At 37.5% G+C, this 21,363-nt stretch overlaps 1 protein-coding gene across 8 annotated transcripts in view; it reads left to right on the top strand.

The window, feature by feature from the left end:
- Positions 1-21,363, top strand: part of kif21a (kinesin family member 21A) — a 106,020-nt gene that overhangs the window by 24,007 nt on the left and 60,650 nt on the right. For all 8 annotated transcript variants that reach the window (NM_001195664.2, XM_012958728.3, XM_012958729.3 and 5 more), the window contains 7 exon segments: positions 10,544-10,766; positions 11,839-12,021; positions 13,082-13,231; positions 14,951-15,085; positions 15,789-15,956; positions 16,638-16,753; positions 20,749-20,944. In NM_001195664.2, coding sequence (NP_001182593.1) covers positions 10,544-10,766; positions 11,839-12,021; positions 13,082-13,231; positions 14,951-15,085; positions 15,789-15,956; positions 16,638-16,753; positions 20,749-20,944 — 1,171 coding nt within the window.

Here is a 21,363-nt window from a genome sequence, read left to right as displayed (position 1 = left end):
GTCGGCCCTGCAACATGATCGTCGCAGGGCCGACCCCCAAGCAGCAGATGCGATTGCATTGTGTCTGCTGCTTTGTCTTCGCTTCCTGCTCCCCCCCCCCAAGCGCCGGCCCACGGATGAGGACTGCAGCAGGAGGACCAGGACTGCAATCCCTGCTTCAGGACAGGTAAGGTGGAGTTTTCTTTGCACTTACACACACTTACATACATTTACACACACTTACAGCACACAATTTAGCAGTTTTTTCTTTTTTTTTTCCATTTTTCACACTTATATACACTTATATACACTAATATACAAACTTACACAACTGTCACACAACTTTTACACATGTACACACATGTATACACAAACACTTTTTAAAAAAAAATGTTTTTTTTGTTACCACTTTGTTTTTAGTTTCTTTTCCCTAAAAACTGTTTATTTTGACAGCGTGACTATTGGATCAGATATTCTGACCACTAATTACACTGTCGTGTGACTTATTTTGTCGTTTCACTAATTTGCACAATTTTTGTGGTTATATTGCATTTTTATCCGTGTATTAGTACTCCTGATCATAGCTTTGCTATGTGTAACTTTGGTGTACAAAAATAATTTTACCTATTTTGAATTCATCAGAATGTGTATTTTCCAAAAATATATGGTTTTCTGGTGGTCTCTCTATTAGTTAGGGGGTGTTACGGCACAAAATACGCTGTCAGGGGCAGTACATTACGCAGACTTTGGTATATCTATGCATACTATTCAGCAGACCTCTGTTGTTTCTATTTGGGGTGATTTGCCTTTGTACGCAAGAAATTGTGTGAGATAAATGCAGCAAATTGCAAAATTTTTAGGCGATTTTCTGAAATGTCAAAAAAAACAATAATTTTAGGAAAGCTTTGCAGATTGGTACTTTGGTGTAGAAAGGACTCCTTGTCAGAATGTGTACTTTCCAAAACTATATGGTTTTCTGGGTTTTTCTGTATAGTTAGGGGGTGTTACGGCACATAATACGCTGACAGGGGGCTCTGCATGCAAAAGCTGAGTTGGCAGGCGAGAAATCCTTATGTGCTATTTTCATTTTGGGGTCAGTACATACCGCAGACTTTGGTATATCAATGCATATTGGGCATCAAACTGTTCAGTAGACCGTAGATGTTTCTATTTGGGGTGATTTGCCTCTGTATGCAAGAAATTGTGTGAGCTAAATGCGGCAAATTGCAACATTTTTAGGCGATTTTCTGAAATGTCATAAAAATTGGCAAACAGGAAAGCTTTACTGCTTGGTACTTTGGAGTATAAAGAAATGTGTACCCATTATAGATTTGGGGGAATTTGTACTTTCCAAAAATATAGGGCTTTCAGGGGTTAGCGTACTTTTTTTGTAGTGTTTTCCCACATAAAGGATGAAAATGTGTTGATTTTGCAGGAGCTGAAATGATTGATCATATGGGGGTATGTTCCCATTGGGGGGCCCTACATGCCACATATTTGGGTAAACCTATACATATTGGGTATCAAACTGTTCAGTGGACCCCTGGTGTTCAAATTTATGGTGTTTTATCTTGGTACCTCATGCTGTGTGGGAGATAAGATGCTGCAAAGTGGAAGCCTGAGGGGATTTTTGGAAATGTCATCAAAATTGCTACATTTAAAAAAGCTTTGCAGCTTGGTACTTTGGAGAAGAATGACATGGGTACCCATTTTAGATTCGGGGGAATGTGTACTTTCCAAAAATATATGGCTTTCTGGGGTGAGCGTACTTTATACTAGCTTTATTCCACATATAATGATGTAAAGGTGTTTATTTTGCAGGAGCTCAAATGACAGAAATGATAGATCATATGGGGTATGTTCCCATTGGGGCCCCTACATGCCACATACTTAGGTAAACCTATACATATTGGGCATCAAACTGTTCAGCGGACCCCTGGCGTTCATATTTAGGGTGTTTTATTTGGTTACTTTATGACCTATAGGAGATACGATACTATAGACTGGAAGCTTTGAAGCGATTTTTGTTAAAAATTTCACAAATTTTGATAAAAACCAATAACTTTAGGAAAGCATTGCAACTTGATAGTTTAAAGTAGACAGACAATTGTGCCTACTCTGGATTCCCCAGAATCTGTTCTCTCCAGAAATGTGTAATTTTCTGGGATAAACCTTCTGTTAGTGGATTTTTTGGCCTTGAAATCTAAAGTATGCAGTTTTCTGGAGCAGTGCTTTGGAAATTTGGTAGTGTACTGCTGGGAGTTTTTGACCTAGACAAGTGAGAAATCTTCATAAAACTAAATTTATTTGGTATTGGCATGTTCAGGAGACATGGGACTTTCCAAATCAGTTGTATTTTTGTGCATTCTGGTATGTGTGTTTATATTATGGAAAATACGTTTTTTTAAAATTTTTTTAGACATTTAGAAGCCTATATCTTGTTACAGAATTGGAATTACACCAAAATTCTACCATACAATATATTGTTTTCCTGGGTAAACTAAAAGTCCCCCCGAGGAAAGGCCCCTAAAGTGAAACAGTGCAAAATGTTCAAAAACTGTCTGGCAATAAAAGTTCTGCTTTGACCAAAATGTCTGGCATTGAAAGGGTTAACAGGTTTATTATATGAAAATGTAGGTATTAAAACTTGTTTAAATTCTAAGCAGTTTTCAGTTGCCGTTTTTTATTATTATTATTATTAGTAGTAGTAGTAGTAGTCGTATTATCATTATTATTTCATTATTAGCATTCTGAATCTGCTCATTTCCAGCTTCAGCAAATATGTTCTCTGGTATTCATGGTCACTGACCCCATCAAACAAACAAACAACAAAAAAACCCCAGATCAATTCTTTGTTTCTTTTGTTACAAAATGCTTATTTTATTCTCATTTCTCTTTGCTTTGTTCTGATCTGACTTCAAAAACACTTTTGGGTTGCTATGGTAATTAAGGCCTAGCAGCCAAACTGCTGTTAACTTAAAACATGAGATTTGCTGAACACCTTGACATCAGAAAAAATATTTAGTGAAATTCCTGAAAGTCAATAAACTTAAAAAGAAAACCGTATCATACCTGCCAACATTTGAAAAATGTAAAGAGGGACAAAAAAAAAAAAAAAAATGGTGTGCGTAGTGCGGTTACATTTTTAGACTACACCCATTTTTGTGACCACACCCTCCTAAATACCACTCCCATTTTACAAAATTTGGCAGGTTATTTAAAGTTTGAACACTTCTGGGGTTTTGGGGTCTTGATTTATGTGTTATTACAGAAATTGCCCTTTAAAATGCAAGTTCCCCCACGCAAGCTTTTTAGCTTATTAGTTAGAACTATATCTAAGTGCAGGTGTAGCTTGTTAAGTTTCTGGGCTCTCTGCCAAAAGCTACTTTTTAAATTAAGTTTGAGAAACATTGTGTCTTTTTAAGCGTTCAGTGCAGGAGATAAAAGGGAAATGAGGGATTTTTCAGTAAGAATCCGGACTGCGGGCTGAGCTATCAAAATGGGGACTGTGTGAAAAACGGGACAAGTGGGAGGTATGCAGTATATATACTGCATATATGTTATGCACATGTGCATAAATTTGGGCACCCCACAGAGATTTTACATCAATACTTAGTTGAGCCTCCTTTTGCAAATGTAACGGCTTCTAGATGCCTCCTACAGCCTTTGATGAGTGTCTGGATTCTGGATGGCGGTATTTTTGACCATTCGTTCATACAAAATCTCTCCAGTTCAGTTAAATTTGATGGCTGGCGAGCATGGACAGCCTGCTTCAAATCATCCCATAGATTTTCGATGATTTTCAAATCGGGGGACTTTGACGGCCATTCCAGAATATTTTACTTCTCCCTCTGCATACTGTAAATGCTTTTTTTAGATTTTCAACTCTGTTTAGGGTCATTGTCTTGTTGGAATATCCAACTTTGCGACTGATGCTTGAACATTATCCTGAAGAATTTGTCGATATTGGGTTGAATTCATCCGACCCTCGACTTTAACAAGGGCCCCAGTCCCTGAACTAGCCGCACAGCCCAACAGCATGATGGAACCTCCACCAAATTTGACAGTAGGTAGCACGTGTTTTTCTTGGAATGTGGTGGTGTTCTTCTGCCATGCAAAGTGCTTTTTGTTATGACCAAATAACTCCATTTATGTCTCACTAGTCCAAAGCACTTTGTGCAAATTGCCCTGAATTGTAGAACGATCCACAGATACACATTTGCAGCAAGATGTCCTTGCAGGTCTTTGGAGGTGATCTTTGGCTTGTTTGTAACCATTCTCGTAATCATCCGCATATGCCGCTCCTGTATTTTTATTGGCCTGACAGACCTGGGTTTTACATCAACTGTGCTTGTGGCCTTCCATTTCCTTATTCCATTCCTTACAGTTGAAACTACCAGTTTAAACCTCTGAGATAGCTTTTTGTAGCCTTCTGCTAAACCATGATACTGAACAATCTTTGTTTTCAGATCTTTTGAGAGTTGCTTTGAGGATCCCATGCTGTCACTCTTCAGAGGAGAGTCAAACAGAAGCACAACTGGCAATTGCCTACCTTAAATACCTTTTTCTCATGATTGGACAAACCTGCCTATGAGGTTTAAGTCTTAACGAGCTAATCCAACCAAATTGGTGTTGTCACTAATCAGTATTGAGCAGTTACATGCATTCAAATTAGCAAAATTACAAGGGTACCCCACATTTTTGCACAGCCAGTTTTTCACATTTGATTTACATAGTTACATAGTTACATAGGGTTGAAAAAAGACCTGTGTCCATCAAGTTCAACCCATCCAAGTAAACCCAGCACACCTAACCCACACCTACCAATCTATACACTCACATACATAAACTATAAATACAACCACTAGTACTAACTGTAGATATTAGTATCACAATAGCCTTGGATATTCTGATTGATCAAGAACTCATCCAGGCCCCTCTTAAAGGCATTAACAGAATCTGCCATTACCACATCACTAGGAAGGGCATTCCATAACCTCACTGCCCTCACCGTGAAAAAACACCTACGCTGCTTCAAATGGAAACTCCTTTCCTCTAATCTAAAGGGGTGACCTCTGGTGCATTGATTGTTTTTATGGGAAAAAAGAACATCCCCCAACTGCCTATAATCCCCCCTAATGTACTTGTACAGAGTAATCATGTCCCCTCGCAAGCGCCTCTTTTCCAGAGAAAACAACCCCAACCTCGACAGTCTCACCTCATAGTTTAAATCTTCCATCCCCTTAACCAGTTTAGTTGCACGTCTCTGCACTCTCTCCAGCTCATTAATATCCTTCTTAAGGACTGGAGCCCAAAACTGCACTGCATACTCAAGGTGAGGCCTTACCAGGGACCTATAAAGGGGCAAAATTATGTTCTCATCCCTTGAGTCAATGCCCTTTTTTATACAAGACAGCACTTTATTTGCTTTAGTAGCCACAGAATGACACTGCCTGGAATTAGACAACTTGTTATCAACAAAAACCCCCAGATCCTTCTCCATTAAGGATACCCCCAACACACTACCATTCAGTAGATAGTTTGCGTTTATATTATTTCTACCAAAGTGCATAACTTTGCACTTATCAACATTGAACCTCATTTTCCAGTTTGCTGCCCAGTTATCTAATTTTGTCAAATCGCTCTGCAAAGCGGCAGCATCCTGCATGGAACTTATAGTTTTGCACAATTTAGTGTCATCAGCAAAAATAGAAACAATACTGTCTATGCCCACCTCCAGGTCATTAATAAACAAGTTAAACAGCAAAGGCCCAAGGACTGACCCCTGCGGTACTCCACTAACCACACTGGTCCAATTAGAAAATGTTCCATTTACCACCACTCTTTGTACTCTATCCTTCAGCCAGTTCTCTATCCAATTACAAATATTATGTTCTAGGCCAATATTCCTTAATTTGATCATTAACCTTCTGTGAGGTACTGTATCAAACGCTTTAGCAAAGTCCAAGTAGATGACATCAACTGCCATTCCAGCATCGAGGTTCCTACTCACCTCCTCATAAAAGGCAACTAAATTAGTCTGGCAAGATCTGTTACGCATAAAACCATGCTGGCACAAACTAATAGATTTAACTCCATACAACTAAATACTGCTTCATTAAAAATCTTTGTTCAGAAAACACCCCAGTACTCAGATGTTCCTGGGAAATGAAAGACATACCACTGTTGAATTTTTTGTTGAACGTGGAGTAAATTATTATGCAGGCTGAGGGGGGTTCCCAAACTTTTTCATATGACTATATTACAGCTTGGCAAGATTCTTTAATAGGTCACTTAACAATATAAACTATCTGTTGGTATATGGTATATGTTGGGGGTATAGTTTTCCTTTAACACGTTCCTCTTGAAACTTCACGAAAGGGTTGCTATGGGAAACAACACCCTTGATATTAATCTCCAATGTTAGTAAATTACCCCCCCCATCTCCTGTGACAATAATACTCCCATTCCAGTGTCACTCTACCCTTTGCCTTCAGATTACTGTAGACAAAGCAATTTCTCCAACAATGCATTTTTTAGAATGAAAACTGCCTGTTACAGGTTTTTCTTCAACTCTAAAAGTCTATACCCACCAGTGACACCTCTCTTGGGGTACATATGCTAGTGCAATAACCGCCTTGCCTAACATTAGCCTTGAGCCTACATTGGCCTTATTCTTAGCACACAGGTTGGACTATATGATCTCTTGTGCTTTTCAGAATGGTTGTAGGTAAAACCAAGATTTCCCATTGCATGCTTTCCCAATCTAGCATTACATGCATGCACATGAGAGCAGCCCCAACAAGCCTACATTCTTAGCACAATACTTTTGTTTCCCCAACTGGAATGCGGGCTGTAATAGCCTACACCTTCAGTGGGGGAAATGGTTTGTGTATATGTGAAATGCCTGAAATCACCAGCTATTGTGCTTTTCAGCATGTAAACATATACTAGAGTTTTCTGCACAGTGCAGAGACCGTAACACTCTCCTCTTCCTTTTTCTCCATCAACTAGCAGTTAGTCAGCTTTTACCCGCAATTTTTTTTCCCTTGGGTCTCCCCCCCTCCCCCCAGGCCAAGAAAGTTCCCCAAAGAACAAAAGAGACCCTGGCCCCTCTGTGATCAGGAGGCCTGCATCCTCTTTAGTTACACCGCTGGTTACATTGTTACTATGTTAACTGAAATCCTTCTGCAGTAGGCCTTACGCTGTCAGCTCATGGTTTAAGCAAATCCAGTGAAGAAAAGTGTGTATTTGCAAGTTTAAGGGTAATGCATTCTCTAGTTTACATGCTTTAATTGGCATTAATAGCTCAACAAACATTCCATTTTGCCCCATTGGTATAAAGGGCAAGAATATTTTATAAAATATACTTATCCTTATTTCATCTGTCACTGCATCCTATAGCAGAATATTAGATATTCACTACCTGTGACAGAAGCAGCTACTGACAGGCAGAATCCTCTTCGAAATGAGTATGTGCATAGAGTGTTTTCCGTATGTTACCAACGGAAGTAGTGACACCGTTCTCTGTAGATGTTGTATTATAATGCATTTTCCATTGGCAGGAACATTTCCCTTGAGTTTTCAGACTGGTGACAATTGCTTAGGAAAGGAACATCCTTGGTTTCTGGCTTTTATGGAGGCCTTGAGCTGGTAAATGTCACAACTCACGAACACCTTATTTTCTTAATTCCTTGTATGTACTTGTATCCAGAGAAAAAGGCACATCAGTTTTGGTATAAATACAAAGCACTGTTGTGATTATATGTATATAAAAAATGCTGCAACTTCTACTACATGTTCACAGAAGCAATTTATTGAGATATTCTATTCATTAACATGTCTAAGGATCCCTCATCAAAGATTACCTTGCTAGTTAAAAAGTCCTTGTACCGCTTTGGAAATGTAAGTACAAGATGATGTTTGTATACTTTTTTCCAGTTTAGTCAGCTTAAAATAAATGTTATGAACTGGAGTTTTGTCAGTGACATCACTTGAACGCCTTACAAGCCTGAGAGTGAACAGCTCGGCTTCTGTTAGCTAACAGAGCTCTTGTGTTCTTTGGGTTTCATTTATGAAAACAGATGCTCATTTGAGTTCCATGTTAGAATGCAGAAGTCTTCTATTAATTTGTAGAATTCAAATGTTTCCACATGCAGAATATATAATAAAAAATATGGCTTAAAGGTGAAGTTTGCTTTTAGTATGTTGGACCAATACTAAGTAGCTTTTCAGTTGCTTGTATTTATTTAGCATTATTAGACTTATTATTTTTATTTCCAGACTGAAACCTAAAATACTATCTGGTGTAGTGAAGTGGTATGGGTTTTAGCATTATGGAGCATGGCTGGGCCAAATCATGGGTGTGAGTTTGTTTTTTTTTTTTAAATACCGTTAGATTTAGCAGAGAGCACTCCCTTTTATACTCTGGGGGCTGTTTCTGTGGAGTGGTGGGGGCAATTCATTGAATTCAATAACAATTCTCCTATTTCATTATACATTTTTCATAGGCACCAATTTTTACCTGAAACTTGCTTTTCAAGGTTAAAACTTTCAAATGGTTGTTCTATTTATTAGGCACCACAGTAATCACCTCATCCCTCTCCCAAAAATGCAGATGGAGGCACTTTTGAGTAATTAACCAGAATTGCAGATTATAATATGTTTTCCATGTACCTACTGAAAGTAAAGTAAAGGGGCATGTATTGTTGGGGGCTTCATTGCCTTCTGGAAGATTTCCAGCCAGGCACTAAAGTGCTACGTGTGACACTGTCCTCAAATAAACAGGAACTGTTTGTCCATATATTGCTGTACAGGTCTGAAACCTATTATCATCTATTTTAACCAAATAATTCTTATTTTTAAATATGATTTGAACAGTAAATAAAAACAAAGTATTGACTTTGAAAAAGGATACTCAGAAAGATAAAAATATTCTATATAGTCTTCTGATTTAATAGACCATAGTGCTTTTGAGATGCATACTTTCATGGCATTAGGATTTTGTGATAATTTACTAAAAAGAAAACCAGGATATTCTATTTAAGGGCCAAATACACCCGACCCCATTTGATTGCTGTACAAGTTTCTTTCTCTGCATTGTACATAAAAGCATTTCCATTCAAGAAAGTCTTTAAAGGAGAAGGAAAGGCTAATAAAGAGTTAAGCTGCAGGCATACCTTCAGTTGTCTCAATAGTGCCCTTAAGTCTCCACATATTTCACCTGTTCAGATGATCAGAAGCCAAACAGGAAGAAAAAACGCTGAGCTGTGTAAAAAAAGTTCCCATAATACCTCGCTCCTGCACCAAGAACAAGACCTGTGTACATGCTCAGTTAGTTAGACTATGAGGAAGCTTCCTGTTGATTGGCTCAGATCCACATTCCTAAGGGGGGAGTGAGTTCTTAGCATTCTTGAGGGAGGGGGGGAGCAGGAGAGGAGAGAGCTGTGCGTTTCTGCACAGGAAAACAGACACAACAAATCTTTTGACAGAGAACTCAGTTCAATGTTTCTGCGAGTGCTTATGGCTGTATTTACATAGACCATTCTGATAAAGCTTACTTAGTTTTTACCTTTCTTTCTCCTTTAAGGACTGGGTATTTTCTGACATTATACGGACCATGCTGATTTTATCTGTGTTAGATACTCCTCTTGAGATTGAAGCTTCTTTTCCCCTCCTCATTAAAAGAAGTTATATTTGTCCGCTATGATATATAATGCTTAAACCCAAATGGCTCATAGTTATAAGGTCGTGATTTAAACTATATTGAAAGGGTTAAATCATGTAATCTCTGTTCGTAACACCTGTAGCACGAACTGTTAGGGTAAATCTCTGTAACTCTGTGCACCTGTAGCACTGTCCCTATAAGCAGTCACGGACCGGTCCGATTTAATCTGTGCGTCGGCGAAACATCTGATATCGTCTGCGCATGTGCGCTGATCAGGGAACTTGTACAAACGATACAACCAATATGTGTATTGCAAACAAGTACCAATTTATTTTGTTTTGATATTACTTTTATAGTAGATAGGTAAACACATCCCATTATGCTTACGTAGCATGGGTGGGCACATATGCCTTACAGTTATTAGCAAATAACAGAAATTCATTAAAATGGCTACTGAAGCTTATTATGGTTTCTTAGCCTTGAAAATAAGCTGAGATACCCAAGGCCAGAGCAACTTGGACAAAGACAAGATAATGAGGATAATCATAACAATTGAAGTAACACATACACAGGCCTTCATGATTGAAAACAAAATTGTGTAAATTCAACATTAAGCAATTTAGCCCCTATCACAGCATTTAGTAATTTAATCCCTATCACTATATGTCAATGTAATATCTATTATTATCTTGATTTTTAAACATTGCTAATATCTTTTAGTAAGCTGTATATAAGAAAAATTCTATAGTGTATGGGAATGTTATAATGGGATGATTTTTTTGCAGTTTAATGTTGGTTAAACCAAAACTGTGACTAATAACTTCTATACACATTTATTTCAAAACAATTAACATTGTTAATTTAATTTTAATACTTTTCTTTCAATGTTGCTTGCAGAATTCGGCCACAACTAGCAAAAGAAAAAATTGAAGGCTGCCATATTTGCACATCTGTTACCCCCGGGGAGCCTCAAGTAGTCCTAGGAAAAGACAAGGCTTTTACTTTTGACTATGTCTTCGATATTGATTCAAGGCAGGAGGAAATCTATATGCAGTGCACTGAAAAGCTTATTGAAGGCTGTTTTGAAGGATACAATGCCACTGTTTTTGCTTATGGCCAAGTAAGTAAACTATGCTCATGCTAGATCTTGAAGGAAATTTAGATATTGCTTATTGCATTAGTGCAGGTTTAAGATACCCAGGCTGCTTCTACCATTTGGAGTCTGTAGTTGCTATTGCTCAACATGAGGAGAAAAGCTGTGCCAAAGCAAGTCAGGAAACCTATTATGAGGCTGAAAAACAAGAATAAAACCATTAGAGACATCTCTAAAGCATACCGGCCCCTCTGTTAAACATGGTGGTGGTGGGGATGTTACCTCTTGGGCATGTATGGCTGCCACAGGTACTGGCACACTTATCTTTGTTGATGATGTAACTGCTGATGACAGTTGCACAATGAATTCTGAGGTGTATAGAAACATCTTATCTGCTCAAGCCCCTTTAAATGCCTCCAAACTCGGTGCTTCATCCTGCAACTAAATAATGATCCCAAACATACTGGCAACACAGGAGTTTCTCAAAGATAAAAAATGGAAAATTTTTGAGTGGCCAAGCCAGTTACCTGATTTATATCCAATTGAAAATGCCTTCTATATGCTGAAGAGGAAACTCAAAGGGGCATGCCCTGGGAACAAGCTGAAGGTGTCTGCAGTAGAGGCTTGGCAGAGCATCACCAGAGAAGAATATACTCAGCACCTTGTGATGTCTATGAGTCCCAGACTTCAAATAGTCATTGCATGCAAGGGATATGCAACTAAGTACTAATGACTGCTGGCTGCATTAATATACCTACCATTACTTTGTCCCAAACATTATGGTGCCCTGAAATGAGGGGTACTATGTATAAAAAGTGTTTTTATTTCTACACAGTGAAACTGAAATGTATGCAAATAACTTCAGAGGCTGAATTGGCAGCTTAAATCGGTCTGTGTATGGCAATCTCTACACAAGTGAAACAGCTAAGATCAAAATATTATTATTGAATAATATTTTTCAAACCACAAACTCCACCAGCATGATAAAAAAAAAAAAAATATATTAACAGTTTGATGCCGGATTGAGGCCTTTTTGAATATTCAGTTTTTAAATTTACATTGTTGCTTGCTACATTTCAACATTTTATTTTGTCTTAAGACAGGTGCAGGCAAAACCTACACAATGGGAACAGGATTTGATGTTAACATATCTGAGGAAGAGCATGGTATAATTCCCCGTGCTGTTACACATCTTTTTCGGCGCATCGAGGAAAAGAAACAGTTTGCATTGGAACAAGGCCTCCCACCCCCTGATTTTAAAGTTAATGCTCAGTTCCTGGAGGTTTGTTTTCTCTTTCTCTTTTTTTTAAATCTACCTGTTAAAATGTGTGTATTTCATTAGTGTTAAAACACATTTCTTTTTATTAGTTTTTAATCCACAATGTGTTTAGTCTATGCTGTTTTTGGTTTTTATTTATTTTTAATGAAGGTGCACAAATGTTAACTAACTAGACTGAACAAACTGCAGATAATCCACCAGGTATACTGGCCCGTTGCACAGACTGTGCAAAGTTTGTTCATACTTACCCCAAAAGACTAATGGAGTTTATATACATAGGGTCATATGTATAATAGTGGGGATGTTGCTCATAGCAACCAATCAGCAATTAAATTTAAACGGTCACCTACAAGTTAAAAAACAAAATCAAAGATCTGATTGGTTGCTGTAGGCAACATCACTAATGATTTTGGCTTACACACTATAATAAATATGTCCCATAGTGTTACTGTTAGATACATGGTTACGTAATGGTTTTGGAACAACTGTTTTCAAGGAAATGGCCCCATGAATCTCCCATGAATATTGGACATTTCTTTAGCCATGCAGATATATGTAGAGATAGACAGCATACAATTTAGCTGACTTTACATAGAATTTAATTTCAAATGGAGTTTCTACAATTTCTACACTCTTATGACCTCCCATCAGAATTGCTAAATGCAGATGCTGAATTTTTCCCCCCACCTTGTTTGTCTTATAGTAATTTTACAGCCATAATAAAACAGTTTGTAAAACATGGTGCTGTTTTACAAATTGTGGCTGTGGCTGTGGTTCCTTTAGACAGATTTCCATGTAATAAAAGGAACTAAGTTTGCCCAGATGCAGTACCCTATAGGAACTAATAAGATGATTGCTTTTAAACAGGTGACTAGTAAATGCTGCCTGCTTATTGGTTGGTATGGGTTACTGCACCTAAGCAAACTTTGTATCCTTTATTGCATAACCCATATTGTGTTTTAATATCTAACAGGACACTGTTGCTCCTATTCATTGCTTTATTGAATTGTGACATAGTTATATTACTACACTGTACTAATGTATTTTTGTAAAATATATTTAGCTTTACAATGAAGAAGTTCTTGATTTGTTTGATACTACAAGGGATATTGATGCACGAAATAAAAAATCCAACATCAGAATACATGAAGATTCATCTGGGGGAATTTATACAGTTGGAGTCACAACACGAAATGTCAGCTCAGAAACAGAGGTAAGTGTTTAATGTGTTTAGCATTATTTAAGTAATTTTGTTTCTTTATAACTTCTGCCGTTATCCTTCATGGATATTTTGCAAGAGGCCGGATGCACCTGTTGTCTTCTCACTACCCAGGAGAACAGTGAGGGCCAGTCATCATTCACCTCCAGTGCTTGCCTTGCCAGACATAGAACTTAAGTTCTAGGCTTTCACAACAGGACCAGGTCCCAAACAGGGCTTGTCTTAGGCCGGCTGAATCTATTGGTTCTAGTCGGTTCATTAATAAATAAAGTAAATACATATATTTGAAAAAATACTGCATTGTGGGTAATTTTTTTGCACTTTGCATAAGTTAGTATTTAGCCAGTGCATAACCTCCTTAATATTTTTGTTACAGTGGCAGTCAGCAGAAGAGAGGATGAGACAGGCATAATTTGTTCGCAGAGCCCCCATGGCCTGCCAGCTAGGAAAAGCAAGCATAGGTAGCCCCCCCATTAAAATGTCAGAATATGGACCCTGAAGTTGATGAGACCAGTCCTGCTCCCATAAGTAGCTGGATAGAGGTATCTGAAGAATCTCTACAGTAACTGATAATCATGTTCCTATTAAGGAGGCTATACAAGGGCTAAATGCTAACTAATGCAAAAATATTGATTTTACAATATTTTTCCACCATACAGTACCTGTTTAAGCTTGGTTGTGCATGACATAAATTGGTAAACAGTTTTGTTCCTAACCATTTGTGCACAACACATGCCACAGCAAAACTGAGCATATTTGCAAGCAAGGTACACTATGCCTGGGAAATGGCAGGTCTGAAGTACAGACCTCCCTTGCAGCACTTGGTAAAAGTAAACGAGGCCTTGTAGGTCAAACAACATACATTTTTGTATTGTACAGTTATTATTCTTTTGCCACTTATTTATTGAATTAATTGTCTGGGAAGTGATTCAGGTGGTGGTTGGATCTATTGAAAATCTTCCAAAGAAAAGGTCAGCCACAAAGATTTCACTGACTGGTGTATGGCAGCTTTAAACCTTTTTGTCTATTTGTGACATATATATCGATCTGTGCACAGGTATTAGGCAAATAAGAATTGCCTTGACTTTTCTCTTTATACGATGGTTGAAGTGCCAAAAAGAATGAAGCCTTAGGCCAGTGGCACACTCTGTGTTTTCTCCACTGGTGTAGAAAAGCCAGCCAAGAAAAGGCTACTTTGCTCTGTTATACCCTGTCTTGTGTTTGCACTGATAGGCATGGCATTGGCCTATCTGTGTGCACAAAGAACACATTTTGGCATGGAAATGTTAAACTATCCATTTTAGTTCTAAAATTTGCCCCATGTGGGCCGTGTCCATGCCTGTCAGTGGACATAAACAGGAGCACCAATGGAGAAAGTGCTCTGTGTTCCACTTGCCTTACAATTCTGTCTTATCTTCTGCACTGTACTTTACACTGTCAACCACAAGTATCATTCCTGTTGGGAGAGACAGAACACATTCTAGCTTAATATTTGACTGTATTGTAGAGATGAAAAAAGTTTGTGTGTGTGTATATATATATATATATATATATATATATATATATATATATATATATATATATATATATATATATATATATATATATATAATATGTGTGTGTGTGTGTGTGTGTGTGTGTGTACACACACACACAAAATAAATTTGTACCAAATAATTTTTTTTTTCTTTTTCTTTTTTTTTTTTTTTGCAGATGATACAGTGCTTGAAGATTGGTGCCTTATCTAGAACTACAGCAAGTACACAGATGAATGTTCAGAGTTCCCGTTCGCATGCAATTTTCACCATTCATTTATGTCAAAATCGAGTTTGCCCTAAAATAGACAATGTAAGTATTGTTCCACTAAGTGTTTTTCAAAAGGGAACACTGTGTGATGAAAGCACTTTTCAAATTAAACATGAAATCCCCATCATAGGAGAAAATGTAATAAAGTTATAAACAGATAAATACATTTGCACAAATAAGAATACATATTTGCATTTCACAATGCCATCTTTTTTTAATTTAATACACATCAACATTTATTTCACAGTGCATTCTTAAGGCCTTAAGGACAAAAAGTGACAGGTGGCATGTTTTTGTAAAGGAAAATAAGAGGTACTTTTAGTATGATGTTTTGTTGCGTACACTATATGCACTGCTGCAGACTGTTACATTTGCAGTCTTTTTTTCCCACTGCAGCATGAGGTTGTTATATTTTTCTTGTAAAAAAAAAACAAAAAAAAAAACCTACATTAAATTTGTGCAAAGATATATGGTCAATGGTGCATGTAGTCAGAACCTGAGAATGGAAAAACTCAGGAGACACTCTGGCAAGCTTCTGTTAACACTCAGTAGCAAGGAAGGACAAATGAAAGTGTGTTTGTATGATTGTAGTTCAGCTGTTGATGTTGTATAAGCTAAGTATAATACACAGGGAGTCTGCAGTAGAACAGTTTAGTGCTTGTATTATAAAATTAAACTGCTGTCATGGAACAAAATAAAATCAGAACTGTTGTCATGGAACACAATATGTTCATTTGTTTAACAGGAGAATGATTTGGATAACAGGATGGCCTCAGAATCTAATCAAATAAATGAATTTGAAACACTAACTGCAAAATTCCATTTTGTTGATTTGGCTGGCTCTGAACGTTTAAAGCGCACAGGTGCTACAGGAGAGAGGGCCAAGGAAGGCATTTCAATTAACTGTGGGCTGGTAAGTTCTACAAATAAGAACTTTTTAAATTTGGTATAAAGCTGGCCCATACACTGCTTTTCTTGCACACATATATTACTATGTATCACTTTACTCTGTTTTTTTTTTTTTTTTAAACCTAACTTTACATTTAATCCATATTATTGTCACTAAGAATGACGTGGTCAGTGGCAATGTTCTCTCTGAGGAACCACAAAAAACTGTGGGGCGCACAAAGAATTTTGCGTGAAAACACTAAGGATGCACCAAATCCAATTCTTTTGGAGAGATTCGGCAGAATACCGAATCGTAATTTACATTTGCAAATTAGGCTACGGAAGGCTTAAATGTTGCTGCTTGCTCAGTGCGCGCTGAAAATTTTTTAACTTCTGTGTTCACATGTCAAAAAGTCATGTGATTTTAAGGATTCGGTTTGGCCAGGAGCATGGATTCGATCAAATCCGAATCCTGGCGAAAAAGACCAAATCTTGTCTGAATCCTGAACTGAATCCTGCATTTGGTGCATCCCTAGAAAACATCATATTTTGTATCTATTCTACCCTGAGAACACTTTTTTTTAAAAAAAAAAAAATGCTCTCCTTCCTAGATTATTTCTAATTCCCAATTTTCCCCTTTATGTGCATCATTTATATTTATAGTGTGTAATGACAATTGCGTGCTTTTCAATTTCATATATCTTAGCTGGCCCTGGGAAATGTTATAAGTGCTTTAGGAGACAAGAGTAAAAAGGCCACTCACGTGCCTTATAGAGATTCCAAGTTAACACGGCTGCTGCAGGACTCACTTGGTGGAAACAGGTAGGTAAAATTTGATATTTGTCTTTGTTGGATACACCTTAATATAAATCTCTATCCCATCATTATCTGTGGGTGGAGAACATACCAGTGTGGCCAGCTTTCTACCCCAAGGGGCTGATTTACTTACCCATGAACGGGTCGAATGGAGTCCGATTGCGTTTTTTGCGTAGCGTTAAAACTTACGCGAAAAATGCGCAACTTTTCGCGTAAGTTTTAACGCTACGAAAAATGCGCAACTTTTTACGCAACTTTCGTAATGGATACGAAAAACTCGCGTTTTTACGCAAAAATCGTATTGGTAACGAAAAATTCGTACAGAATCCGAAAAAATCGCAAAACATACGAAAAAGTCGCAAAATGTTCGTTTTCAAGTCGGAACTTTTCCAATTCGGGTCGGATTCGTGGGTTAGTAAATCAGCCCCCAAGTGTACAACAACTGACTAGAAAGTGATCCACCTAGCACTGTTGTGCAAGGAGGCTATTAGGTTGGAGAGATTTTGGACTGGTCAGGATTTATTACTTAGAGAACAGGACTTATTTCATTGCAAGGTAAATATAAGATGCCTATAAAATAATTGATTAGGTGCGCTATACCAGTTTTCACAGGGTGTATCTTATTTCCTTTAAAAATTATGGGCAGTGCATGGATGTATTAAATTGTACAATAGGCCAGATTGATGGCTGACAGGCATCTATACAAGGCACTTACCAAATTTGATCCAAAAAAGGGCCGTGACTTTAATTTTCACATAGTTCAACAGTAACCACATCTAATTGCCTCCAGCATACACAAATGCACATTTCTCTATCATCAAGTGGGCTTCATTGGGACTGCATAAACTACATCACATCGCTTTCTAGATCTGAAACACCCTCACATTGTCCCACCTATTGTCATAAAGCTAAAACCATTCCGTGTTAATTATACTCTAACATAACCCGCATTAGGCATTTACACTTAAGGACACTGATACATGCCTAAAATTCATTAGGTCACACTCATGCCACCAGTATATATTGTGCTACAAAACTTCACACTAACCTAGCATTAAGCAAGAAAACCCATAATTCAAGAAAAGAGCATGGATTATGGCTTGTTTTTTTAATAAAAAAAATAAGATAGTAGTAGGGAGAAAAACTCTACTCTTCATTCAACCCTTTGGGACTTGAAGTTTCCATTCGTTAGATCCACCCTGTTTCAGCGCACAAAAAGGCTTAATCCAGATGTACGAATACATTTGGTGCAAACCTACTTTACTTGAACTACTGCTATGCACTTCACAAAATGTCTAGCTACACTACGTTGTCATTTTTTATTATCTGAATATATCACATTTTCCAAAATTCTAGTTCCTAAACTAAAAGTTTTCTTGAACATATTGTTTGAGGCAGCCACATGTCAACACATAAATCTCCACCTTGGCCATTTCTGTCACTAGGTATACAGCTGCAGGCCTAGAGTTGCCACCCAGCTGGCATTTGACCGGCCCAGCTGATTAATCATCAGCTGCCAGATTCCCCACTTATAAGGATAGAGCTGCCTATGCCCAGTCCACCTATTTCCACGCCCAAGCCCTCATTTCCCTGCCCCGTGGTGTCATTGCCCCATCCCCAATGTGACATCACCACCTATTCACCAACCTGAAGGCTGGTATTGTTTTACTATAAAAGGTGGCAACCCTAAACCCACCTATCTGGCTCAAATCATGTCGATGGGTTGGTTTTTGAAGCCCTCTGAAGTGGCTTTTGCATAAGGAATCCCTCTGAAGTGGCTTTTGCATAAGGAATCCCTCACATTTCTGGCATGTTATTCAGTCAAGAGAGTCATGTTCTGACCACCCTGCTCAAAATGTGAGCAACACAGTAAATCCCTATGTTCCATTAAGATATTCTGTATGTCCTACCACTGCTGATTGTAGTCTGTAATAAACCATATTATTTTTTTTTTTTTTTTACTTTTTATCTTTTGCCGTAAACAAGATTTTCCTGTGGTGTCATTAAGGCCCTTAAAGGATATGTAAAGCCTGCATTTGCCTACAATGTATATCAGTTGGGCACGTCTCCCCCACCCAAATGGCATAATTTGTACTGCATATATCCCCTCCATTTGCTAGCACCATCACATTTTCTTAAACCAAATAGCAGCTTTCACTCGGTGGCCATTTTCCCTCTGATACATAACTGGATACATTTAAATCTGCAAACAGCATATACACACACACACACAGACCCTTATTCAGTGTACATTTCTCAAGAATACAGGCTCACACAGACACAACTGTCTGATAAAAGTTCTGCTTTGTTTGAGCTGAGCTCAGGAGAGTTGGTTGGGAGAAAAAAATTGAAGCAGACCGCTAGAACCGAGTTTCTATGGGAACCAGCAATGCCATCTCTTCACTGGCTGCTAGACTAGAGAGCGTGTTTAGTAATCTGAGCTTAGAACAACTGAGCATGCCTGGCAAGCCAGAAGTCAAAGCAAATTCCTGGGGGAGGGGGCCGAGTGGGTTACAGGAGGAGAAGGAAATCTAAGTGATTAAGGGGATGTTGCCGCCTTACTATTAACCTCTGGACAACCAGTGTGGCAGGTATTGAAAGATTTCAAAGAGGCTGTTCACTGATTACATTTTTGTGTGTGGGGTTTACATGTCATTTAAAGGCTCACAGCCATTATCCTTTTGCATTCATTTCAAATTTCCCTGCTGGGCAGTCTCTGTGTATTCACAGGAACTGTACTGAAAATAGTATATTTTAAAGAGCTAGCACAACGTGTGTCGGTATAAATTGAAGGACTTTAAATAGGCCCTAATAACACTACAAGAAGATATTATTTATGACAAAAAAAAGTGATATGGTTTTTTACAGACTATAATGATCAGTGGCAGGACATCCAAAGTATCTCAAATATATCATACCATTGGCCTTCCAGTAATTTAACATTAAGGAGGACTTAAAGCATCATGCAGTTTAAATATACTACGTAAGGATTTGCTGATTCATTATGGGTAAAATGATTGTATTGATATAAGGCAATAAGGTTACTGCTTGCACAATAATAGCTGGAGGCCTCCAAAAATATTTTAAGATGTAGTCATAGCTGTACTGTGAACATTATTAAAGACTAAGAGCACTTTTTGAACAAATAATTTTTGGGTCATAATTGGTGAGTGCCTTGTATATATGCTGTTTTGGTTCCTCTTAGCCATTGATTTGGTCTTTTGAAAGACAGAATGCCTACTGAAATATTTATACAAATGTTTGTGTTCAAATAAGCTTATATATATATTTTATACCTCAAAATCTAAAATCCGTCTATTATTAGTATCAACAGATGTTTATAAGGCCACCAACCTATTCTGCAGTTCTGTTATAATGTATAATATACTCCCCAAACTGTGCAGTTTAATTTGTTAATCAGTGTTAGTAAGAAGCTCTTTTTTGTTTTCTGTATTAAAGGATATGTCAAAAAAGGAAGCATAATTCTAAGCAACTTACTAATATGACTTTATTACATTTTAGTGCTTTAAAAGTCATTCGTAAAGGTAATTGCTACTGAAAGTAGACATTTTCTTTAGTCCTGGTTATGATTTTTATGACAATGTTGTAAAAGTCAGTCTCCTTGAGCAAGACAGGTGTACCAATCTGCCAAGTTGTGTTACACTGTCTCAAAAGTCAGAGCCACCAGGGCAGAGAATAGAAAAGGACTGGCAAACACTGCTTTTAAAAGCAGTTATATATACAAATAACTTAAAGACCATTACAGATTTGTATTGAATGTATATTGTAAAGTTACTTTGAATTGTTTTCTTTTATTAGGCAAAAAAATAAATATAAAACTGTATATTTATCTTTATACTTTTTTCTGACTGTGGCATGTAAATATAAGAACTGCTAGACAGCCATAGAAACTGCAAAAAAAACCCTGCAGTTATTTGCCTCTTTTCTTATTTTTAGAGACTAAATACCATAATCAATAAAGGCATTTCTTAATTTTCTAGCCAAACTGTTATGATAGCTTGTGTAAGTCCTTCAGACAGAGATTTCATGGAAACCTTAAACACACTTAAATATGCAAATCGGGCACGTAATATAAAAAATAAAGTGATGGTTAATCAAGACCGAACAAGTCAACAGATAAATGCACTGCGCAATGAGATTGCACGGCTTCAGATGGAGCTCATGGAGTACAAAACGGTGAGTGCAGAATGCTTTGCCAATAAGTCATTTTTGGGGGAATTTATTATGTATCACTAATGGAATAAAACCGTTGCAATGGGATCAAAATGGTGCTTTGAAACAAATTTTGTGTTTGCGTAACAAAAAAGAAACATTTCCAAACTCTTTGCATTTCTTGTGACAGAAGTTTTGCAATTGCAAATTTTTTAGTTTGCTAATGTGTGCAGTGAATGTAATAAAACTTTGTAATGAAAAAGTCACACTCACAATTACGCTATCATAAAATCCACAGTGCTGACACTAAAGTTCCAGAGTCATTGATGAAATTTGCATTTAAAATGAGTTACTCATTGAGAAGCTTTCCAAAGAACTTGTGCTTGGCAACATGGTAAGAGCTTTTCCCCCACCCCCTTAGTAGAGTTTACTCATATAGCCTA

The sequence above is a fragment of the Xenopus tropicalis genome, chromosome 3, assembly GCF_000004195.4.
Source record: "Xenopus tropicalis strain Nigerian chromosome 3, UCB_Xtro_10.0, whole genome shotgun sequence".
Classification (NCBI taxonomy): domain Eukaryota; kingdom Metazoa; phylum Chordata; class Amphibia; order Anura; family Pipidae; genus Xenopus; species Xenopus tropicalis.
This window is presented reverse-complemented; position numbering and strand designations above follow the sequence as displayed.